Consider the following 24319-nt stretch of genomic DNA (forward strand, 5'->3'; position numbering starts at 1 on the left):
TCAAAGTCGCAGTGAAAAGGCGAGTCGTAGCCCACTGTCTGACAGCCATATGAAAGCTTATTAGGTTACAGAGAAAAAAAATGCACACAGTGGGGAAAAAGCACGAAATGTCAACTTTAATCTCGAAATGTCCACTTTAATCGCGTAGTTTATTTTGCCATTAAAGAAGAACATCATAAAGTTCATCTTAAAATCATTTAATTTACTAGTTTCTCATATTTCATCGTAACTAAAGTAGCACGTTAAATGCTTTGTTTTGTATTTGATCTTCTATGTGTGTGAATCACTACGTGCTTCCGGGCTTTTTCTTCCTCCGACAGGACACAGAATCCATTACGTTCTTAATATTAAAGCTCTCTAAATAATTAAAATACTGAGAAGTATACGTGATATTATTTAATGATGATAGGAGTTAAATCATGTTATTAAACATGGGAACGCGGTGGTGCAATGATTGCTCATGTCTCACGCAAGATGCTTGACCTTCGATGAAATACTTTATTACAGAAGTAGTGTCTCTTTCAAACATACTAAACCCCAATTCCTGCCCTTACTTTTTTTTCTCCAAATACCCAATCGCCACACAATCAGCTCTGTAATTGATGTTAAATCATTTGTAAGCTTAGAAAGCCGATTCTTCAAAGCTTTTAAGGAACATTGAAATATCTTCATAATGTTTAATTATTCTATCCATCTATCCTTCCAGTGTCATGCCAGCCACAGCAAGAATACAGCGCAAAGCAGAAACAATCCATGAACAAAGTTCCAGCTTCTGGCTAGCGCTGTGGCACTGTTTAGTTAAAGTTAAAGTTTTATCTGTATAATATAATAAACATGGGCGCCATTTAGAGTTCTTGTTCAGTACAGGAAAGACTCTGAAGCGTTTGTCGGAACAGAGCAGTTCAAATAGCGAATGGCTGAGGCAGCATGTGCTTGATGCTGTATACCGATAAATCTCTTTCCGATCAGCTGCTGTAAATCTGTGATTCTCCACTCAGATACAGTGATATAAATACTCAAAGTAGTGCAGTGACAGTAATATGGAAAAAGATGATCCAATGTGGCAATCCCTAATGCAAGCAGCTGAAAGAAGAAGAAGCAGGTGCAGTGAGAGTAACAACGCTAAAGCAGTCATGGTATTTGGAATAGTTTGAACATTCTTTGGACCATTATATTGTTACAGGTTAATTACAATCAGATGCATTAAACTAATGAGCAATATGCGGTTAATTTCAGTGTATTTATAAAGCCGCGTCAGGGATGTGGATCTGAAAAAGAAATATAAACCACACAGGAACAGTAACACTGCTTTGACGCTGGGTGTCGCAAAAACTGAGCACAGAACTTGCATACAACAGGGTATGAGCTACTGTGGAAATGTGCGTGGCTTTATGCCAAGTTTAGGTTTTATACATCGCGATTTGAATGTGGAAATGTTCTTAAACAACATTTCTTTGCGTACGCACCGTTTATACATGAGGCCCCAGGAGCGCATAAAATTTATTCTCAAATGCTTAAGAATGTTAGAGAGTAGAACTATAAAGCCTGAACACTTAGCTTTTTGAAAATCTGTACATACTGAGGAAATTCTTATAGACTGGAGGCTAGCAAATAAAATGCTCAAAAAATTAAAGGAACACTTTTTAATCAGAGTATAGCTTCAAGTCAATGAAACTTCTAGGATATTGATCTGGTTAGGTAAGTAGCAGAGGGGGTTATTATTTAGTTTCAGCTGCTTTGGTGTTAATGAAATTAACAACAGGTGCACTAGAGGGGCAACAATGAGACGACCCCTAAAACAGGAATGGTTTAACAGGTGGAGGCCACTGACATTTTTCCCTCCTCATCTTTTCTGTCTGTTTTTTCACTAGTTTTGCATTTGGCTATGATCAGTGTCACCACTGGCAGCATGAGGCGATACCTGGACCCTACACAGGTTGCACAGGTAGTCCAACTTATCCAGAATGGTACATCAATACTTGCCACTGCCAGAAGGTTTGCTGTGTCTCCCAGCACAGTCTCAGGGGCATGGAGGACATTCCAGGAGACAGGCAGTTACTCTAAGAGAGCTGGACAGGGCAGAAGGTCCTTAACTCATCAGCAGGACCGGTATCTGCTCCTTTGGGCAAGGAGGAACAGGATGAGCACTGCCAGAGCCCTACAAAATTACCTTCAGCAGGCCACTGGTGTGAATGTCTCTGACCAAACAATCAGAAACAGACTTCATGAGGGTTGCCTGAGGGCCCGACGTCCTCTATTGGGCGCTATGCTCAATGCTCAGCAATGTGATGCTCGATTGACCTTTGCCATAGAATACCAGAATTGGAAGGTCCACCACTGGTGCCCTGTGCTTTTCACAGATGAAAGCAGGTTCACCCTGAGCATATGTGACAGACGTGAAAGGGTCTGAAAAAGTGATGGATAACGTTATCCTGCCTGTAACAGTGATGGTCTGGGGAGGCATATACATGGAGTGAAACACAGACTTCTACAGGCTAGACAATGACACCTTGACTGCCATTAAGTATCGGGATGAAATCCTTGGAACCATTGTCAGACCCAATGCTGGTGCAGTGGGTCCTGAATTCTTTCTGGTGCACGACAATGCCTGGCCTCATGTGGTGAGAGTATGCAGGCATTTCCTGGAGGATGAAGGAATTGATACCATTGGCCCCCACACTCACCTGACCTAAATCCAATAGAACACCTCTGGGACATTATGTTTTGCTCCATCCGTCACCACCAGGTTGCACCTCAGACTGTCCAGGAGCTCAGTGATGCCATGGTCCAGATCTGGGAGGAGATCCCTCAGGACATCATCCATCGTCTCATTAGGAGCATGCCTCAACATTATCAGGCATGTGGGGGTGATACAAACTACTGAGATACAAACTACTGAGTACGATTTTGAGTTGCTGCCATGAAATTTCGGCAAAATGGACTACCATGCCGCATCACTTTTCCACTTTGATTTTTGGGGTGTCTTTGAATTTAGCCCTCTGTAGGTTGATAATTTTCATTCCCTTCAAACAATATGGCATCCTTTCATTCCTAACACATTACCCAGTCCATATCAGTATAGATATCCAGCAGGATTTTTTTCCCATTGAGATTTGATGCGTTTTCAAAGTGTTCATTTAATTTTTTTGAGCAGTGTATTATCCCAATGTATAGAAAGGGCGATTGAACAGATACAAATAACTATAGGCCAGTAATCTATACATGTATAACTTTTAAATTAATGTAAGCGATTATTAAGGAAGACATCAAGCAGCACTTCTGTAACAGGTATATTAGCAAAAGCTCTATATGGTTTCAAATGAGGAATGTTTTGTTTAACTAATATGCTTGAGTTTAATGAGGAAACAACAAAATGAATGTGTATATAACATTATTTACCTTGATTTTCAGAAGGTTTTTGACAAGGTTAGTGGATCTGTGCTGCGGCCACTGCCCTTTTTAATATACAGGTGCTGGTCATAAAGTTAGAATTTAATGACAAAGTTGATTATTTCAGTAATTCCATTCAAAAAGTGAAACTTGTATTTCAAATGTTTATTTCTTTTAATTTTGATGATTATTTTTTTTTATTATTAATTTTATTACAATCCATACATAGCAATCAAGTTTTTACAAAAAAAGAATTATGTTAAGAACAGATCGATCCCCACCCCTGAGAGAGAGAGCAAGCCAAACGGCGTAAAATTTAAGGCTTGTAAACATACCTAAATTAATAAATTCTCTGTGCTTTATAAACTTATTTTAAAATATTACTGATTAGATCCTGCCATGTTTTGAAAAAAGTCTGTACGGATCCTCTAACTGAGTATTTGATTTTTTCCAATTTCAAATAATATAACACATCGGTTTCCCACTGACTTAAAAGAGGAGGGTTTGGGTTCTTCCAGTTTATCAGAATAAGTCTGCGTGCCAAGAGTGTAGTGAATGCAATCACAATTTGTTTGTCCTTCTCCACTTTAAGCCCCTCTGGAAGAACCCGAAACACAGCTGTTAATGGGTTAGGAGGGATTGTGAGTCCAAGGCTGTCTGAGAGGTAATTAAAAATTTTTGTCCAGAATAATGCTAATTTGGTGCAGGCCCAGAACATGTGACCCAGTGAAGCTGGGACTTGGTTGCAACGTTCGCAGGTTGGATCATGCCCTGGAAACATTTTGGAGAGTTTTTAGTCGAGACAGATGTGCTCGATATATAATTTTGAGTTGTATAATTGTATGCTTTGCGCATATGGAGCTCGAGTGAATTCTCTGCATTGCTACTTTCCACTCCTTTTCTGATATATTAATCGAGAGATCTTTTTCCCAGTGTCCTCTTGGATCTTTGAAAGGAAGGGATTGTAAAATGATTTTATATATTGTAGAGATGGAGTCTAATTCCTTGAGATTGAGCAATATTTTTTTCAGCGTGGAGGAGGGTGCAAGATGAGGAAAATCTGGAAGGTTCTGTTTAACAAAGTTCCTGATTTGAATATAGTGAAAGAAATGTGTAGCTGGAATGTTAAATTTATAATGTAATTGTTCATAGGATGCAAAGACATTGTCTATATAAAGATCTCTAAGCAAGTTAATTCCAATTTTTTTCCAGATATTAAAAACTGCATATGTTTGCGAAGGTTGAAAGAGGTGGTTCTCTTGCAGGGGTGCCACAGATAGATGCTTCTCCGTCTTAAAATGCTTTCTACATTGGTTCCAGATTCTAAGTGAGTGGAGCACAATTGGGTTATTAGTGTATTGCCGATAACATGTGTTTATTGGACCGCAGAGCAAGGAATACAAAGAAGTACTGCAGGATTTTACTTCTATTGCGGTCCATGCCTGTGTATGTTCTTCAATTTGTGTCCAGGTTCTGAATTTTGATGATTATAACTGACAACTAATGAAAGTCACAAAATTCAGTATCTCGGAAAATTAGAATATCAATTAAGACCAATGCAAAAAAAGGATTTTTAGAAATGATGGCCAACTGAAAGGTATGAACATGAAAAGTATGAGCATGTACCTCAATATTTAGTTGGGGCTCCTTTGGCCTAGATTACTGAAGCAATGCGGCGTGGCATGGAGTCGATCAGTCTGTGGCACTGCTCATGTGTTATGAGAGCCCATGTTTCTCTGATTGTGGCCTTCAGCTCTTCTGAATTGTTGGGTCCGGCGTATTGCATCTTCCTCTTCACAATACCCCATAGATTTTCTATGGGGTTAAGGTCAGGCGAGTTTGCTGACCAATCAAGAACAGGGATACCATGGTCCTTAAACCAGGTACTGGTAGCTTTGGCACTGTGTGGAGGTACCAGGTCCTGTTGGAAAATGAAATCTGTATCTCCATAAAGTTCATCAGCAGCAGGAAGCATGAAGTGCTCTAAAACTTCCTGGTAGATGGCTGCATTGACCTTGGACCTCAGAAAACACAATGGACCAACACCAGCAGATGACATTGCACCCCAAACCATCACTGACTGTGGAAACTTTACACTGGACCTCAAGCAACGTGGACTCTGTGCCTCTCCTCTCTTCCTCCAGACTCTGGGACCTTGATTTCCAAAGGAAATGCAAAATTTACTTTCATCAGAGAACGGAACTTTGGACCACTCAGCAGCAGTCCAGTCCTTTTTGTCTTTAGCCCAGGTGAGACGCTTCTGACGCTGTCTCTTGTTCAAGAGTGGCTTGACACAAGGAATACGACAGCTGAAACCCATGTCTTGCATACGTCTGTGTGTGGTGGTTCTTGAAGCACTGATTCCAGCTGCAGTCCACTCTTTGTGAATCTCCCCCACAGTTTTGAATGGGTTTTGTTTCACAATCCTCTCCAGGGTGCGGTTATCCCTATTGCTTGTACACTTTTTTCTACCACATCTTGTCCTTCCCTTCGCCTCTCTATTAATGTGCTTGGACACAGAGCTCTGTGAACAGCCAGCCTCTTTTGCAATGACTTTTTGTGTCTTGCCCTCCTTGTGCAAGGTGTCAATGGTCGTCTTTTGGACAACTGTCAAGTCAGCAGTCTTCCCCATAATTGTGTAGCCTACAGAACTAGACTGAGAGACCATTTAAAGGCTTTTGCAGGTGTTTTGAGTTAATTAGCTGATTAGAGTGTGGCACCAGGTGTCTTCAATATTGAACCTTTTCACAATATTCTAATTTTCAGAGCTACTGAATTTGGGACTTTCATTAGTTGTCAGTTATAATCATCATAATTAAAAGAAATAAACATTTGAAATACATCAGTCTGTGTGTAATGAATGAATCTAATATACAAGTTTCACTTTTTGAATGGAATTACAGCAATAAATCAACTTTGTCATGCTATTCTAATTTTATGACCAGCACCTGTACATAAATGCTCCTTTGCCATGACAGTGAAATATAGAAAGAAAAAAAAACTACCACTAAAGGAGGCAGTCATTAAGGGAAAGTTCAGTGCAAATAAAGTTACAATTAGCAGGTAGCCTAATGTGGATAAAGAGCCACAAAATGAGGGCATGTGAAAGTGTATTTAACATTAAATACATTCACTAAGACAGGTTCACTAGTTTTGAAAGAATTAATGTACCTGTAGATCCTTTAAAACGTATATTTAAATTTACAAAAGCGTGAACAGATCAAAATCTGTAATAAAAAAAAAAAAAAAATCAGTTGATGTCGGAATTGTTGAGGTGTATGTGAAAGTGCTGCTTCAAATAAACCTAAATTTGTGGGAGATGCCAACCACTCCAAAATCTCGAGCCAAAGATGGCTGAAAATGACGAATACATAGCTAGCCTGTGTTATTGAGAATTACCCAATTTTGCTTAGGTGTCCTTTACAGAGACAGTGCTCACCTTAAAGTTCAGAAATGTTTACTTGGTATGAGGTTTTCACTACAAAATCATTTTGAAACAACAAGCTAAATACAAATATGGGCTTTGAAGTTTTTGAGCACAGAAATACTGACATGCAAGTTGTTGAAAGATAAAGTGTCATGTATTACATTATGAATGTTCATTTGTTCAGTCTCAATGGTGTATGCGGGTTTCAGAAACTGTAAAGTTGCTTATGATCAGATTCAGTCATACTTACAGTCAAATATAATCAAAATGAAGGCTATATAAATATATCCATTTTTGATAAACCCTTTTTAGAAGTCTCTTTCTTTATGCAAAAATTGATGAAATGCCTACACTTGTTTGATTAGGTTTTCCTGCTTCGCACTCATTGCGAACTCTGGTCACTCATGACAATAAAAGGAATTAAGTGGTTTTGAACACAGTTAAAAAAATATTAAAAACATGTTATGAAATATCAACTATTACTGATTTATGAATCACAAATATTACAGCTAGTGTCCTGCAGCTACCAGAACCTGTAGGCTTTGTCATTACTTTAAATGTGTCTGCATATTTTCTCCACAGATGTGTCGTTTTTTTCCAGGTAGCTTGGTTTCCTTCTATATCACAAAAAATCAAGGACTGGATTGAGGGGTTTGCCAGTTTGCTCTGCAATGGGCTAGTTTCTGACTTGAATCCAGTCTTGCCAAAATGAACTGTGTGAGATAAGTCTCAGACCCAAGATTTAAACTGATCTGAAAAAAAGATGTCAAATTATTGTTTAGCTTTAATTAAAAGAGGTTTTATACTGTAAGATTTCTTTGATGGACTTTTTGTTGAAGGGAAAATAAAAACATAATCAGAAATTCTGTTCATTTGAGTTATTTGATATATTTAATTGATATTGCTAGTTAAACAAAGAGTGTGACATAAAAAAGATATTAATACAACAAATACATTTCAATGGACAGGTCTTTTCTGAATAATTATTGGATTTCATGGAAAATCGCTGTTTCTTGAGGCTGTTAGCACAAACCTGTTAGAACAGAAAGAAAAAACATTTTACAAATAGATAAATGGTGCTTGTTTCCCAATTGCAGATATGACATGAACAAATAAAGTTAATGTTCCAGTGAGAATCACTAGTGCATTTTGAACTATAACTTATACATTAAGCATATATGATTAGGGCCCACGATTTACCGCGGCCCGCGGAATTTAATGGCACACCGTGGAATTTAGGGTTTTGCAGCAGTAAAACGCCACACTGCGGAAAATACTAAATCTGAATGAAATCTCACCATTTGAGGCATATTGATATTAGTATGATTAGTTTTGATTACTTCTTTAAGTTCTTTCTTTAGCCTATTGCATCATCTCATTATGTCATTAGCTTTTCCATTGGAAGAGTAAACATACATTTTTTAAGTCGATTTATAGCATTGGTGGTACTTGTAGCAATTTTTAAATCGATTTATTGGCTGTGATAACAATTTGACCTATCGTGTACGTAAATTTAGTAAAATTAATCTTTGAATATGGCCAATAACAATAACAAGCAACGCAATAAAACTGCAGTGGATATTGGACCTGAACAGCGAGTTAAAGAATTTGGACAGGATAAATTCTACACTGAAGGTGGTTTACTGTGGTGCAAGACTTGTAACGAACCGGTCGATCATGTTAGACGCCAGACTATAACTGATTATCTGGGGACAAAAAAGCACACAGAGCGTGCAAATAAACGACAGTATGGGGCCACGAATAACCTAACAAGCAGCAAACAATAAAGTACTATTACCGGATGCATTGCACGATCAACTGCTGCCAAAGATAAGTTAGTGATGAAACTGGTTGAAGCATTTATGGCAGCCAATATGCCGCTGGAGAAAGTTGACAACCGACCATGTGTAGTTTTATGCTGAAGGGCGGTGGTGGAATACCGCAGGCTAATATACTTAGGAAACTATACGTTACAAGAATTTTCAACCAACAACAAACTAATATAATAGCGAAGCTAGCCGGACAAAAAGTGGTCATTATTGCCGATGAAACAATGGATGTTGTTGGACGTTATGCTGTGAATGTGCTTATTCAACCGCTCAATTCTTTTAAACCAGATGAATGCACAGCAATGTTAGTGAACACAGATTTTTTAACCGAAGTGAACAATGTAAGCATTGCACAGCTAATTATCCGTACTCTGACTGAGGTTAATGTGCACTTCAATTACGTTGTAGCGTTTGTTATGGATAATGCAGCTTATATGAAAAAATGTTTTCGTGACAGTTTATGAGGAATACTGCCAAATGCCCTTCATGTCATATGTTGGGCCCACATCCTGTCATTAGTTGGAGAAGAGTTTCGTGAAGCACTACAACTTTGTGATATGCTGGCTGCTTCTGTCAAGGCCATATTCTCCAAAGCATCAGGACGTCCTGCTAGATATCTTCATCATCTGCGACAAATTAAAGTTGAAAAGGCAGCCATGCTGCCAACTCCAGTCATCACAAGATGGAACTCTTGGTTCGAGGCTCTGCTGTATCACGCTGAGTATCTAGACTATTATATCTCATTCGTTGCTACTGAAATCGAACACAGTGGAGCTATAGTCCAGTTAAAGAAGCTGTCGGTGTTGCCGCAAAGTACTGATAAACTTAACGAGCTGAGAGCTGAACATGAATTTGTATCTGTTCACTGCCAGCCAATTATGAACACTCTGACTTCTTTTGAGGCACAGTCGTTCATGGCTGTCAATGTCTACAACAAAGTGTCTGACTTACTGTCTTGCCTGAAATCGTCCAGATTTCCAATTGCAACAAGCAGCTGTGAAGATGCAAAGCACAATGCTACTGCTAAACTTAAAGAATATTTTGTGGGAACCAAACAGCCAGTAATAGACCTATTCAGATCTGCAAGAATATTTGATCCACAACAGCTACCACTCTTATTGAAGAATTTTGCTGATCATGCACAATCAGTGCCAACAATGAGGCTGGAGCAAATGAATGGCAAGCTTATCTGGACATAGCGTCTCGTGAAGTAATTCCAGCTGATATCACTGCTTTTTGGCGTGCCTTAGAGGACAGACTGCCTCGCTTAGCAGCTCTTGCTACAGTTTTCACCACTGCAATATTCTCTGTCACAAGAAAACCTACGAGCTTACAGTGCCGTTTTCTTCAACAATAAATAAACAATAACTTTAGAAACATTATTTGATAGTTTGTTGAGAATAATATTATGCCTACATATGTTTCAGCATCGTTTGCCTAATGCAAATCTGTGGATTAAAATGTGCGGATGTGAACGCTTTGATATACCTATTTGATTAGTATTACGAATTATGATGGATTATTATTAAGGAATAAGAATAAGAAAAACTGAATTTATTTTGCTTGGGTTACGAATTAGTCTTATGGAGTTCTGGTACTGCATTTGCCGTGCCACGGTACGCTGCAGAATTAAAAAAAAATGCCACGGAATTTATGATTTATTGCCGTGGTAAATTGTGGGCCCTATATATGATGCCAAAAAATATGTAAAACATTATTTCAATGCTGTAGACCACAAAAAGTATACATACAGTATGTAATAAAAATGCAAAGTAGAATTCCATAACTTACAAGGATTCTAAAGAGCATATGCAAGGTTTAAATAGTTTCTTCATTATCTTGTCACACACATGCCCATGGGAGGCAGCTAAAGGGCTCAAATAAGGGTAATTCCATGTCAGACCAAGGGGTGGAGGAGTACACTAATCCTTTCTCTCTTTCCTCTGCAGACCAGTTATGGGAAATCCCGCCTGTTTCTGACGATGTCACTTCTGTTCCCGACCTTGATGATGTCACTTCCTCTGCCTTTCCATAAAACTGCCATCTTTACCTCCTTCAAGTCAATTATGTTTGGGACTCGAATCTGTATGTAATTGTACAACTAATTTACTATTTTGACGCAAGTTTCCAAGTATACGGGAGGCTGTCCCCAACTTTTTTCAGACCCTTGTCTATTCATTTGACAATCTATAGCTTGCTTTTGTAGATGAAAAGGAGCAAGAATCCATTTTCACTGATGCCATCACTGACTGCATGTAAACGGCCGTGTAAGTGTAAGGAAGTAAAAAACCTTGGATGGTCCACTTGTTCATCACAGTTACCACTCACACCTGACCAATACAGAATCAAAATATATACATTTCTCCTAGCTTTCTAACAGGTGTGTTTAGTTGAACTTGATTTTGCTTTCTGATAAGAAGTAATGCAGTTAATTTTGAATAGCTTAAAGTTTACTCATTTTTAAACAGCAGTGTATTCAAGGTTTACATTGAATTACAGAATAGAATAAACTGGCACCCATGACCTATAGGAGACTTCAGTGCAGAGTTGTAGGGACAGACTAGTAACAGTAACAAAAGTGTGTGGCCACTAATAATACCACCTTAAACAAGTATCTTGCATATCTGAGCATACACTGGTACCTCTATGGCATAAAAAAACAATAAGAATCCTAACCCAAAAAATGGAAATCAGGGTGATAGGAGATCCACGTATTAGGAAAATAAGCATGGTTTTCATGAAACTGAATTTCATGATTTTCATGAACTGAATTATTTTGCCAAAAAAAATTATGGAACCAATAGAATGGGTGGCATGGTGGCGCAGTGGTAGCGCTGCTGACTCACAGTAAGGAGACCTACGTTCGCTTCCCGGGTCCTCCCTGCGTGGAGTTTGCATGTCCGTGGGTTTCCTCCGGGTGCTCCGGTTTCTTCCCACAGTTCAAAGACATGCAGGTTAGGTGCATTGGCAAACCTAAATTGTCCCTAGTGTGTGCTTGGTGTGTGGATGTGTGTATGTGCCCTGCGGTGGGCTGGCGCCCTGTTTGGTGTTTGTTCCTGCCTTGTGCCCTGTGCTGGCTGGGATTGGCTCCAGCAGACCCCCGTGACCCTGTGTTAGGATATAGCAGGTTGGACAATGAATGACTGAGAAATAGAGTTTTATACAGAGAAAGAATAGTGGTTAGTTCCTGTGTGGAAGTATTTTCCTGTCCTAATTCTACATGTGTCGATCTGCCACTTAGTGCTTGGTTAAAAACCTCTAGAGAAAAAAAGTCAATGGATTCATTTCTTGTCATTTTTATATTTTCTACTGAGCAGTATAACGCCCACTTTGCCAATTATGATGACAATCTTAGCACCCTAAAGATGTGCCCGAAACAGACACAATACTCTACACATTCTTCCACAGTGCTAGAGTGATTATATCCTAGTCTGCAAGATACTGGAAAGGGTGGTTGCTAGGTAAGAGTAAGGGACGAGTATCCATTTTCTGCATTTTCCTATGGAGAAAACAAAATTGCGTGCACAACGGCTTAATTATATGCGCCATCATGTAGACATTATGCAACATGTCATATTTTTTAAAATTACACTGCACTCTTCCTTGATCCTGTGACCAACAGCCGTAAAAATTATTTTGCTGATATACTACAAATTAATTGCTTTCCACTGCTGAAGTAAACAGTGGGAAAAGCAGATATGTGAAAGAGGCTCTGTGGAGCAATATTTCTTGTTTTACAGTCGAATAAAAACTTTATAAACCCCCCTCAAAATTTGTGAGTTTTGCATTTTCTGATTGTGAAATCACATACAAAATTAATTTTGTCGTCAATTTGAGAAATGTATGCAAAAAAGAACTTGTTTGTTTCACTCCTAACTACACACAAGAGTGTACCAGAAGCAGGAAACAAATGATATAAGTCAGGCAGGTAGTAAGATTGATTAAGTCCTAAACACAGCAGCTTAATGTTTTACCATTGATTACTTCATGGTAGATTTTATATATATATTAAAAAAAACAAAAAAAAAACATTAAGTTGTATGAACTGTATTTAATAATGAACTGTATGTATTTAAAAGGCAATAGTTTTTGACAAAAGTTAAATTTCATTTTGGCATGGATATTTTGAAATACAATACTGAAGGTTTAGATAAAATCTGGTAAGATGCCAGTAATAAGTTCATCATAAAAGAATTGATATGCCCACCTTCACAGTCAAATGCTCGATTAACTGTCAGATAGGATGGTCCTAGCCATGACTGATAGTTTCCCATAATTTTCAGAAGTTTCTGTGTGTTGTCAGAGAACATGATGTCTTTCCCTTCATATGGAGAAGAAGCAAAAAGGGAGAACCCTTCTGTGGTATTTGAAAACATTCTCTGTGAAAGAAAAAAAACTCCATTAAAGATAATTAGAAATCTAATTAATCACATAATCTAGTTGAGTTTATTATGTAGAATGTAGTGAGAAGGCAAGCAAAATTACACCTTTTATTGGCTAACTAAAATTATATACAAAAAAAAATTATAAATTAAAGCTTTCGAGGCAACTCAGGCCCCTTCTTCAGGCAAGTGAAATACAGTATTTAGGCCACCCCACTGGCTACAGTATATGCATAATTAATTATAGGTCAGCTATCTTACTTTTAACACAATATGAAGGTAGATCTGAATTATAGCTTGTCTCAAGAGATTCTGGACAAAAGACGTGCTGTAATATATCCTGATACAATGCAACAAATTACCTGTTTTACGAGGTTAGTGTGATCTCTAAATAATGGAATGTAATGTTTGCAGGTGAAAGAATAATGGAATGATGGTAATAAATTAGAGGAGTTCACAGGTATCAGCATTTTTCTATGGCCTTTTAAAGTTGGAGTTCTGGAAATGAAGAACACCTGGAACCACTAGGATTTGTTCTAAGAGGAGGATGCTAGGTAAGAGTCCAGAAAAGTAACTAAGAAGTAGTTGGATTTAGTGCAAAAGCATCTTCTAATCATGCTACACAAGAGTTCTGAATGCAGTGTTGCGAGAAGGAAGGGCTTCAACAGCAGAAGAAATAAAGTCCAGGTTAACTTGAGGGAAGGACAGTATATTTCTAGCTTTTTATGGTCAAGTCATACATTTTAATGAAGGTCTTATTCTATAAGTGTTAGATACTCAGCCTCAAGTTACAGCTCTTTTTCAATTTTTACATTCACATTCTCAGTCCTCTTCAATAATAGATAGAACCTGATCTAAATCAACATATGTAACCTGTGTAACAGAAAGGCGCTATATAAAACACACAAACACTTCTTCACCTGTGGGGCACGTCATCCCCATGAACTCCAAAGGCACAGCACAGTCCAAAACAGCACATGCACAAAAACCATACTCTTCCTCTTCTTCCACCACTCCTCTTCATCAAACTTTGTCTCCCTCCTCCCAACTCTGGCTCCTCGAGTAGTGACTGCAGGCTCCTTTTATAGCAGCGCTGGAAGTGCTCCAGGTGCTCATTGACCTACTTCAGGCTGCACTTCCAGGTGTGGCTGCAGTCCAGCTCACATGGGCTCATTAAGCCATGTAGCTCCCCAGGGCAGTGGCCATGGAGCCCAACAGGGATGAGCTTCAGTGTTACACCATTGTGGCCCTGATGCAACCCAGGGGGGCTGCCACCAAGTGTTCCGGGGAACGTAGGGTGAAGCCCATGGGTGTTCCCCCGGATCCAGTGTTGAAGGTGCGCCCCGGCTGGGTATGGGACCCGGCCACCTGCCACACCTGCTTGTCAATTGTCTTATACTAAACCTTGACCTGACCTACAGTAAATCCAGAGCATTAATCTGTTTTTCTAACTGTGGACTTCATATTTACTCAGTTTCTGTGAGTTCTATGTGTTTTAACAAATCTGTATTTATAAGTGTACTAGTTATTTATTAATTAGTAAAATATATACTTTAACTGAGAATTGTTCACAGTGCTCTGCGTCTGCACTCAGTAACGAGTGCTATACAAAAAATAAGTTGTAATTGTATGACTCACACATTTTTTTGCTCATACCACTGGAATTACTGACAAACAAGTTTAGTATTTATAACAGTAAATGCACTATGATAAATTCCAGGTTTGTACAGTATAGTAATGATCAGGTGTGAGAGGAATGGACTAATACTTATAATTGTTGGTGGCGGATGTCCCTTTGTTATAAAGCAGCTGTTCATTCAATCTCATATGTGAGCCACTGTCACTGCTCTGGATCATGCTGCTCCTTCCCTAAGATTCAACTCTTAGCAAACTGTCCTCTGCTCTCCCCTTCCATGCCCACTGCCAATGCCAATTTGGAATATCCCACTGCTCTCTTTAGGTCCCCATGCCCCCAACAGGCCAAAGTAGGACTGAATATCAGTAAGAAGAAGACCAGGTCCATTGGAATCAACACAAAAATTAATAATATATTGAGAGTTGAAGATGGCTCCTTTACTTAAATTTGAAGCATTGAGGGGATTGAGCCATGAACCAGGCCATCAACCAATTGACTACTGGACAATGTACTCAAATTCCAGTCCAAGGGATCACAGGTCCTTGCTGCTAAAAACTCAGCTGTACTGGTTACCATTGATGCAGAAAGATCATTGTAGGTCCAGGAGCATAGAGGGCAGACTGCATAGCATCCAGACCAGTGGCTCATTCCTCACATCAAGAGATATTGGGTTATTGGATCTTGGGTTATTGGACCCCAGGACCTGACTAGCATGTTAAATACTCACCATAGAAGGTATTGTTCCACCTTAATTATGTTGGCAGTTCCATTGTTGTGACTGTTCTTTCTTTTTCCTTCTCCATATGGACACTCTAACCTTGGTTTCATCTACTTGTTTGATAGTATGTTACGATTGCTGACCAGGTACTTGAATTCTTCTTGCCTTAGGAATAAGAATTACTCCCTAATATCTATATTTTTCCAGCAATATCTTTCAGAGAGGATTTGAAACATAGCCTTTCCTCCTATACCATTCATAACTCTAATTATCTGCAGGCACAGCAAGGCAAATTGACTCCTTTCATAAGCAACCTGGCAGTGTGGTGTACTAGTTCTGGCATTGAACTACAAACCTTGAGGTTGGGGGTTCAAATCCCACTAGTAACACCTGTGTGACACTCAACAAGTCACCACGCAACCAAAAGAAATGTAACCAATAAATGTTGTAAGTTGCCTTGGATAAAGGTATCAGCCATAAAAGGAAATGAAAGTAAATCGATATTTATTGAATATTTGTACTTATTGCTTTATTAAGGGAAATAACACATGATTATTACAAATTTAAATTGCTTAAGGTTTAACTTGTACAACAATTAGGATAAGAGTTTAGAAAATGTGATTGCCATAATATGGTCAGCATTCAGAGTAAATGCAATGCGTAAAAGTACATTTTTTGGAAAAATATTTTTAATAGGCCTATACCTAACTGATGAGAGATTACAAGTCACCTTTAACGACTAATGTTTGTAAATAATTTAGACTGTTAATCAGAATTTAACACATGATTACTTACTTCTATAATATTACATTAGTAATGATCAAATTAGCACTTGCAGTATTACCAGTTAAGTTGGTCCAATTCAATCTTTCTTGGTTATTGATTTTAATAATAGAATGAATAATATAGAGTTTAAAATAAAGGGAAATGTGTTAGTTTAAGGGATGGTAAATAACAACTGTTTTGGGAAAAAGGGACACTCAGGACAAAATGTCTAAATCCATTAGTATAAGGTGAAGATATAATTTAAGCTAGAAGACTCTTCACACAACCAAATATACCATTTCTTTGATAAATATTGTTTTTCATGATGGATGTTAACTTTATGTGAGTAACAGTAATTGATAAAGAATTATGGAACAAAATGTTTATATTAGTGAATTGTGGATTTTGCATTAGGATTAAATACAACATTAGAACACAAATTATATGATATTTAACGTTAAGAATTTATACAGGTTATTGTACAAACATTTTAAAATTTGTAGAACAAGGTATAAGGGAAATTAATTTTGTGGCATAGTGTTAACAGTGGTTTTAGGAGCTTAAAATTTGGTCGTCATCAGAAATTCAAACAGCAACAAAATGGAGGAACTTCAATTCTGACATCATAGCAGTTTTATTGTACTGTGCAGAAACATTAAGAATAACACAAGGATACAAAGCAGATTCAAACTGTTATCAAAAATTCTCTGTGAAGATTTTTCAACAGACAGTACAGTGAACTGACAAAACAATAAATAATGATCTGGGCCAGAGAGCAAGGCAAGAGCTAGCAACCAATCCAAAGAAGAAAGTGGAGATGGATTAGACATAAACTCAGGAAAAAAATGGAGATGGGCATAAAGCAGCAATATCATAGTAGTGGCTACATCAGGAGACGAGGGTAGACCTGTCATTACCCACTTTAAAAAAACAGTTGCAGACCCAGGACACACTTAACAAATGATCTGGGAGTACAGTGTTTGGAAATTCCAGTGAAATGAACATGAGACTCACTCTATTGCTATGTTAGCCTTCACCATGGAGAACTATTAGATTGGTAGTTTTAGTATTAGTGAACTATTAGATTTGTAATGGTAAATATAATTGAAAGGTTTTAATACAAAAGATTTTCTGAAACATTATTATTGCTGTCATACTCACCTGTGTTCTGTTGAGAAAATTATACACTCTGCACTTATCCTCAGGTCGAACCACTACAGCATTAGCCGGGACAGCTGCTAGGCTGCATTTCTTGTAGTCATTTAGGCCTGCCTCAGTACCATCTGGACAAAGCAGCTTTAAATCTTCAAGTTCAAGATCTTTTGCCCATGATTCTTGATTCTTCCCTTGAAGGAGAACAAAATAAATATGCCCTGGCTTAACAAATCCTGCAACCATTAAGAAATTTTACAAAGACTATAAAAAAATTTACAGAACATTTTCAATTTACCTCTTTCTGTTTTTGACCTCCACTAATTAGTATTGATATAATTAATTTTAGTTGTGCTGACCGTGAAAATGTCTTCTGCACAACTCAACAAAAAAGATACTAGATACTACTTGCATATTAATTTGGTTGGTTTATACATTTATCAGTTTTCCTTTGCTTTTTCTTTTACTCAAGGTGGGGAAAAAATTTTAAATAAAACTGAACTAGAGAACTGGCCTCACACTAAACACATGTCTGGGCATTATTGGACCCTGGGGAGCAATTACCCTTACTTTTACAATAATACCACAACAGATGCCAGTGAAGAGGCACATACTAAGATGTTGTAAAAACTTTTATACACAAAAAACAAAAATGTATCAGCAGTAACAAGACTGAAAAGCATAGTGTAGCATAGCATAGTAAAAATGAGAAACAATTTTTAAAAGCAAAGAACATTTAAAAATAGAAATTTAGTTTTAAAAATATGCAAACTATGATATGCAAAGTCTTTCTAGTCCATGCAAATATAACATTTCAGAGAATCTAGAATCCTAATGTGACAAGAAAATGAGGATTAAACCCAAATACAGCATTTCCTAAATACTTAACACCGGTCAACTAGTTTTATGTGGCTTTATAGTATATCCATAACATTTCACATCAAACTCCACCATCCTTTTTTTAGTTAGTATGGCAAGACTAAAATCACTTCCTGCGATGCCTTACTGCTATCTGCTGAACATATCCTTTCATGTGTTTTCCTCTATGTAAGATCTTCTAATTCTTTCTTATTTTATTCCATTTCAAAAAACATTTCAAATAAAGTCATGTAATACTGCCTCTATTCCACAATTAAATCATCCATCCATCCATTGTCTAACCCGCTGAATCTGAATACAGGGTCAAGGGGGTCTGCTGGAGCCAATCCCAGCCAACACAGGGCACAATTCTCCTGTAAATGTCAATAAATATTACATTGATGCTAATTTAATCCAGAATGCTTTTATGACACAGTACTAATTATTATGTCTTCCTTTCTTGGATGACTATGAAATATAACCTCATCCTTCATCATTTGATTTAAAGGAGACTTTTGGTATTTTCATTTTGAACTTACTTGTTTTCTATAATGGTATCTTAAATTGCCAGATGAAGCTGTCTTCTAAAGTGAAATGTTGTTTTTAAATTAAAAAAATATATATCATGCAAATTTTTGCAGATTAGAATAAGTTTAAAGGAGTATGAGTCCAAATGTGAAAAAAAAACCCTTAAAACGGATATGTCAAGTTTTCAGCCAAGAATGCACTTCACCTCACTGCTCATCTCTTGCCGCCACAGTAACACAAGAAGTTACTTCAAAATCAATCCAGAGAAAACAAAAAAAAAAAAAATAGAAATTCAGGGGTAAAATCAAAACAATATTCAACCTACAACCCAGGGGAAAAACAAAAAGAAGAAAGACACAAGCGAAATAACTGCATCTACTGTAAATTTTTCAATATAATACAATATTTAATAGCATAAGAAAGTCATATACAACCCTGGTATGCTTATTCTATTTTTCATGGTTATGTCAATAACTATTTATTGTTTAATGGCATTCTGACTTTAGTATTGATGTATAGATTTATTTATTTTTTGTTTCTTTATTTATAGGTGTCTTTTAAGGCACTCAAGGACACATTACAAAACACATTAATAGTAATAGAGCAAGTTCAAGAATAGCAGTGCTATTTTAGCAGTAAAAAATGGGTGTAGATGGTGTCACACACGTGCGCATGGGAGACAGCTAAAGGGCTTGAGTAAGGGCAATTCCGAATTACACCGGGATGTGGCAGAGTGCACTGACCTTTTTACTCCCTTTCCTGAAGACCATTGACGGGAGATTCCAACTGGCCCTCTTGACGTCACTTCCGGGTTTGAGCCTATGGAAGAAGATGTTGCCGGCTCCGGCCCCTGTGATCTCACGTCCAGGCTCGAAGACCCTATGGCTGAAGACACTTATGAGCCCAACCCTTTTGACCTCACTTCCTGTCTTCCCCGTTAAAAGCCATCACCTTTTACCTTTTCCCTCAGTTCTGTTTTGGAATCGGTTTTGTGCACAGCAGTGCTATCATTTACGTCAATTTGCAGCCAGGAGACCATATATATGGGTGGCTGCCCCAAACCGTACTATGGCTCTTTATGGAGTTTGTGACAATGGCTAATATTATGTAGCCATAATATGGAATAAAAAAATAAAAAATTACAGTAACAATAAAAACAGTGTTAATCAAACATTAAAATTAAATATGGCGACTAAAATTTATGTCAAACAAAATAAGCAAGCTTAAAGAGTTGTGTCTTAAAGAGAGATTTAAACGTAGGAAGAAAGTCAAAGTTACCAATGTCTTGTGGGAGAGAGTTGTAGAGAAAAGGGGCAACTCAGAAAACACAACCTTCTTCCTCTGAACCCTCTGTCTGTTCTGAAAGATTCCTGTTCTTGCCAAGTGTTTCTCAATCTTATCCTTAATAATGCCTTCCATTAATTTTCCTGTGATGCATGTTAAGCTTACTAGCCTACAGTTGCTTGGATCTGCCCTGTCACCCTTTTTATTAAATGTGATGATATTTGCCATTTCCCTGTCCTTCTGAATCTCTCCAGTGTGCAATACTTCCTAAAAATATGTGTTAATTGTTTATATATGTACTTGACAACCTTCTTAGGGACTTCAGGGTAAATATTATCTGGTCCTTGTGATGTGATTGATTTCAGCCTATTTTATCTGAGCAGAATTCTCCCTCTACAATTTCCAAATCCCTCAGTACCTCCTTAGTAGTCCCTTTTACCTCTGGGAGGTTATCCACTTGCTCACTTGTGAAGATCTCAGAAAAATGCAAGTTTAGGGCATTCGCTTTTTTAATGTCGGTATCTTTTATTTCCCCTTTACTATTTCTGATGCACTTTACGTCCTCCTCGACTGTTCCTTTAATACTAAAATAATGAAAGACTTTCTTTGGGTCCTCTTTGCCTATATATAATATAGAAATCTTCCTCTCCTTTCTGATATCCTTCTTAATGGTTGCCCTCATGTTCTCATATGCTCTACGATTCACTTTGCAGTCATTAGTCTTATATGCCTTGTGAAGCAGTTTTTTCCTTTGTAGTATCTTTTTTAAATCTTTATTAATCCACTGTGGAGTTTTTTTTTTAATTTCCTATTAATTCCAATTTTAGGTACGTATCTGTCCTGCATTACATGTAAAATATTTTTAAACCTGTTCCACTGCTCTCGACTGTCTCAACACTTAAAAGCTTATCCCAGTCTATCCTCTTGTTGTATCAGTTCAAACTTTGCCCTACCAAAGTTCAACTTAACAATTAGTCTTTGCATCTGTACTCTTACAATACTAAGAATTGTATTACATTATGGTCACTTGACCCTCGTGGTTCAATCACCTCTACACCCTCAAATCTATTTTGATTATTACAAAACACTAAACCCAGACAAGCTTCACCCCGTGTTGGTGCTTTAACATACTGTGTTAAAAAACAGTCACTTATTACTTCTAAAAACTCCTGCTCAAGAACCCCTCCATCTGCAAGGTTATCCCAGTTAATATTTGGATAATTAAAGCCCCCGATGACTATAACATTTCCCTGTAAACCTGCCTTTTTGATATTACTAAAAAGATGTGTGTTGAAGTAACTGTCTGAATTGGGTGGTCTATAACACACTCCTAAAATAAGATCTCTTTCCCTAATGTTTTCTAGACAAAGCCACATCCCCTCACTAAGATGCGGCTCATCGTCCAACTGAAGAGGACTTACATTTAAATTCTGTTTGACATAAACAGCATCCCCACCTCCTTTTCTATTCTGTCTATTCTTCCTAAAAAATGTGTATCCCTCTATGTTACACTCATCCCCATCTTTGTTTCCGTTAATGCCATATCATAATTATGCTCTGCTATATATAGCTCCAACTCACTTACCTTATTTTTTGATACTTCTAGCATTAATGGAAGCTATGTTAATGTGTTACTCCTTTTATATTTAAATGTTGGGTTAGAATTTACATTACTACACATTTTTATTTTTGAACCGTTGTTTGTTCCTCCGTGTATAGATCTAAACCTTGCCTGTCCTAAACTCCCTGTCTCCCCATTCCATAGTTTAAACAATCTTCAACTAACCTACTCATATGCCTCCCCAATACATTGGTGCCCCTTCAGTTCAGATGTAACCCATCACAGCGGAACAGGTCCCATCTGTTCCAAAAGGAGTCCCAATGCCCCATAAACCTATACCCTTCTAACTTGAACCAAGATTTGAGAAACACGTTAAGCCTTCTAATCTCCTCAACCCTACCTGGACTGGCATGTGGCACAGACAGAACTTCAGAGAAGACTACCTTGTCAGTTCTGCTCTTCAGCCTGGCACCTAACTCTTTGAATTTGGATCGCAGAACTGACAGACTATCCTTATGTATGTCATTTGTTCCAACATTGACAATGACAACTGTATCCACTCCCTCCCTGGCCAAGAGCCCATCCACCCTTCCAGGGAGGTCCCCAACATGTGCACCTGGAGACTCTCTATCTCTGGAGCACATCTGCGCTTCAATCCCCATACTGATTGAGTCCCCACCTATCACTATTTCTTTCTTTCACAAATTAGTTTTGAGATGGCCCATTGTGGCTCCTCATCCCTGCCTACCACCTCAGAATCATCAGAGTTACTGTCCAGCTCTTCAAGGACCAGATAACGGTTTGACACTTCTAATTCTGGGGTTGATGCCCCCGGACAGTGTGCACCCTTTACATTACGCCTTACGACCGTGACCCACATATTTCAACCTGTCTAGCCTGGAATCACCTCCCGTGCGACCTTAGCGGTGCACAATATCTCTGTAAAAGAGACCTGGGACAGATCCGTCAATTGTCTACTACAAAGCAGGCCAGCCAACCTCTCCTACAGTTCAGTGACCCTGAGCTTGAGATGCTGGATCAGCTGGTGTCTCCTGCAGTTGTAGCCCTCATTGACAACTGGCTCCTCCAAGCCGTCATCTAAAAAGTCCAACATCCAACAGGTCTTGCATTGCACTGGCCTCATTATTAAAATTTCATTTAGGAATAGCAAAACTGCCTTAATTTTTTTTTCTTAAAATTAAGTGATTTAACTTAAATGGTAACACTAAGAAGTGCTACAGCTATTTTACACATTCTGTCCCTTTAAGCTCCTGTGCTGTTCTCTCATTCAGCTGCCTGCTGTTTATCCTTCAATGAGGTTAACTTTATTTTTCTCCGTCTGTTCTCCTAACTTTGCACTCCTCTTATTCCTTCCTAAAAGCTCTCCAGTCACACTGTTTGTATTCCCTGTATTAAAGAACCCTTACTCTGTTGCCTAAAATGAACAAATAAATAAACCTTTACTATCTTATCTGCTCCTAGAGCCCCTTGTGCCTGATCAGGGTCTTAACGCTGGCCACTTAACTACACACGGCTGAGCCTTCTCCTTTATTGCTTTGAAGTCAGCTGCAGCCATTTTTTCTTTTAAACTAAGGAATTGCTGTTACATCATGGTTATTTACTTACAGATGCTGATATCAGTTACTGTTACTTTCTACCTGGCTTCCTCAATGCTAATTCAAATACAGATAACAAGAACAAGTACATGTACATGTACAAGTACAAGTAACTTTTCCAAGCACATTTATTTGTTCTTTAAAAACAAAAAAAGACACATATGTAAATAGTGATTGTAAAGATATTTAGGTCAAAATTATTCTTTATTCTATAGTATGTATGAAGACCAAGTTAGGGTTTCATTTGGTATATTGCAATCACACATAATGCACTAGGGCCATTTATTTATAGTTTGAGGTCGCAACTGGCCTGAAACGACCAGATAGACAAATATGTCAATATTGAATTTAGAAAGGTTTAGTTTAAAAATGTTCAATATTTAATATTTTATATGACAGTGAATTTAATGAATCATTTGCTATATTGCAATCATGGATAAGGATATAGGTGCATTTATTTGTAGTGTGAGGCCTCATCTGGCTTGAAAGGCCTAGATGGACATGTTAGCCAATAGAGAATTTAGTAAAGATTATATAAAAATGTTCTCTTTATTCTGTTTTTATAGGTAAATTTAGAGTTTAATTTGCTATATTGTAGCAATGTTCTAGGGCAAAGAAATTATGTATTCTTTCAAATCCTAATCTATACTAATAAAAGGCAAAGCCCTCACTCACTCACTCACTCACTCACTCACTCACTCACTCACTCACTCACTCACTCACTCATCACTAATTCTCCAACTTCCCGTGTGGATGGAAGGCTGAAATTTGGCAGGTTCATTCCTTACAGCTTCCTTACAAAAGTTGGGCAGGTATTATATCGAAATTCTACGCGTAATGGTCATAACTGGAAGCAGTTTTTCTCCATTTACTGTAATGGAGATGAGCTTCAACGCCGGGGGGAGTTTAGTGTGACATCATCACGCCTCCCACGTAATCACGCAGTACATAGAAAACCAGGAAGACCTCAAAAAGCGCTGAAGAAAACATGCATTATATAATTGAGAAGGCAGCGAAACAATAAGAAGCGAGCAAGTGACATATACAACCATATTCATCAGTTCTGCTACTTCGGAAACAAAGCACGATGTAAACCTACACTTTAAATTAAGTTCATAGACAGGCTGCGCTGGCGTTTGTAATTTAGTGCCTGCCCATATAAGGCCGTCCGTC

General features: G+C 37.9%; 1 protein-coding gene across 1 annotated transcript in view; it reads right to left on the reverse strand.

The window, feature by feature from the left end:
- Positions 1 to 7752: 7752 nt before the first annotated feature.
- Positions 7753 to 24319, reverse strand: part of LOC120539564 (otolith matrix protein) — a 117942-nt gene continuing 101375 nt past the window's right edge. Inside the window, exons 7-9 of the mRNA XM_039769795.1 lie at positions 17309 to 17493; positions 12854 to 13025; positions 7753 to 7850 (exon numbers count right to left, since the gene is read on the reverse strand). Of these exons, the coding sequence (XP_039625729.1) occupies positions 7840 to 7850; positions 12854 to 13025; positions 17309 to 17493 (368 nt within the window). The 3' untranslated portion in view covers positions 7753 to 7839. The remainder of the gene's footprint in view (positions 7851 to 12853; positions 13026 to 17308; positions 17494 to 24319) is intronic.

The sequence above is a fragment of the Polypterus senegalus genome, chromosome 1 (assembly GCF_016835505.1).
Source record: "Polypterus senegalus isolate Bchr_013 chromosome 1, ASM1683550v1, whole genome shotgun sequence".
NCBI lineage: Eukaryota > Metazoa > Chordata > Cladistia > Polypteriformes > Polypteridae > Polypterus > Polypterus senegalus.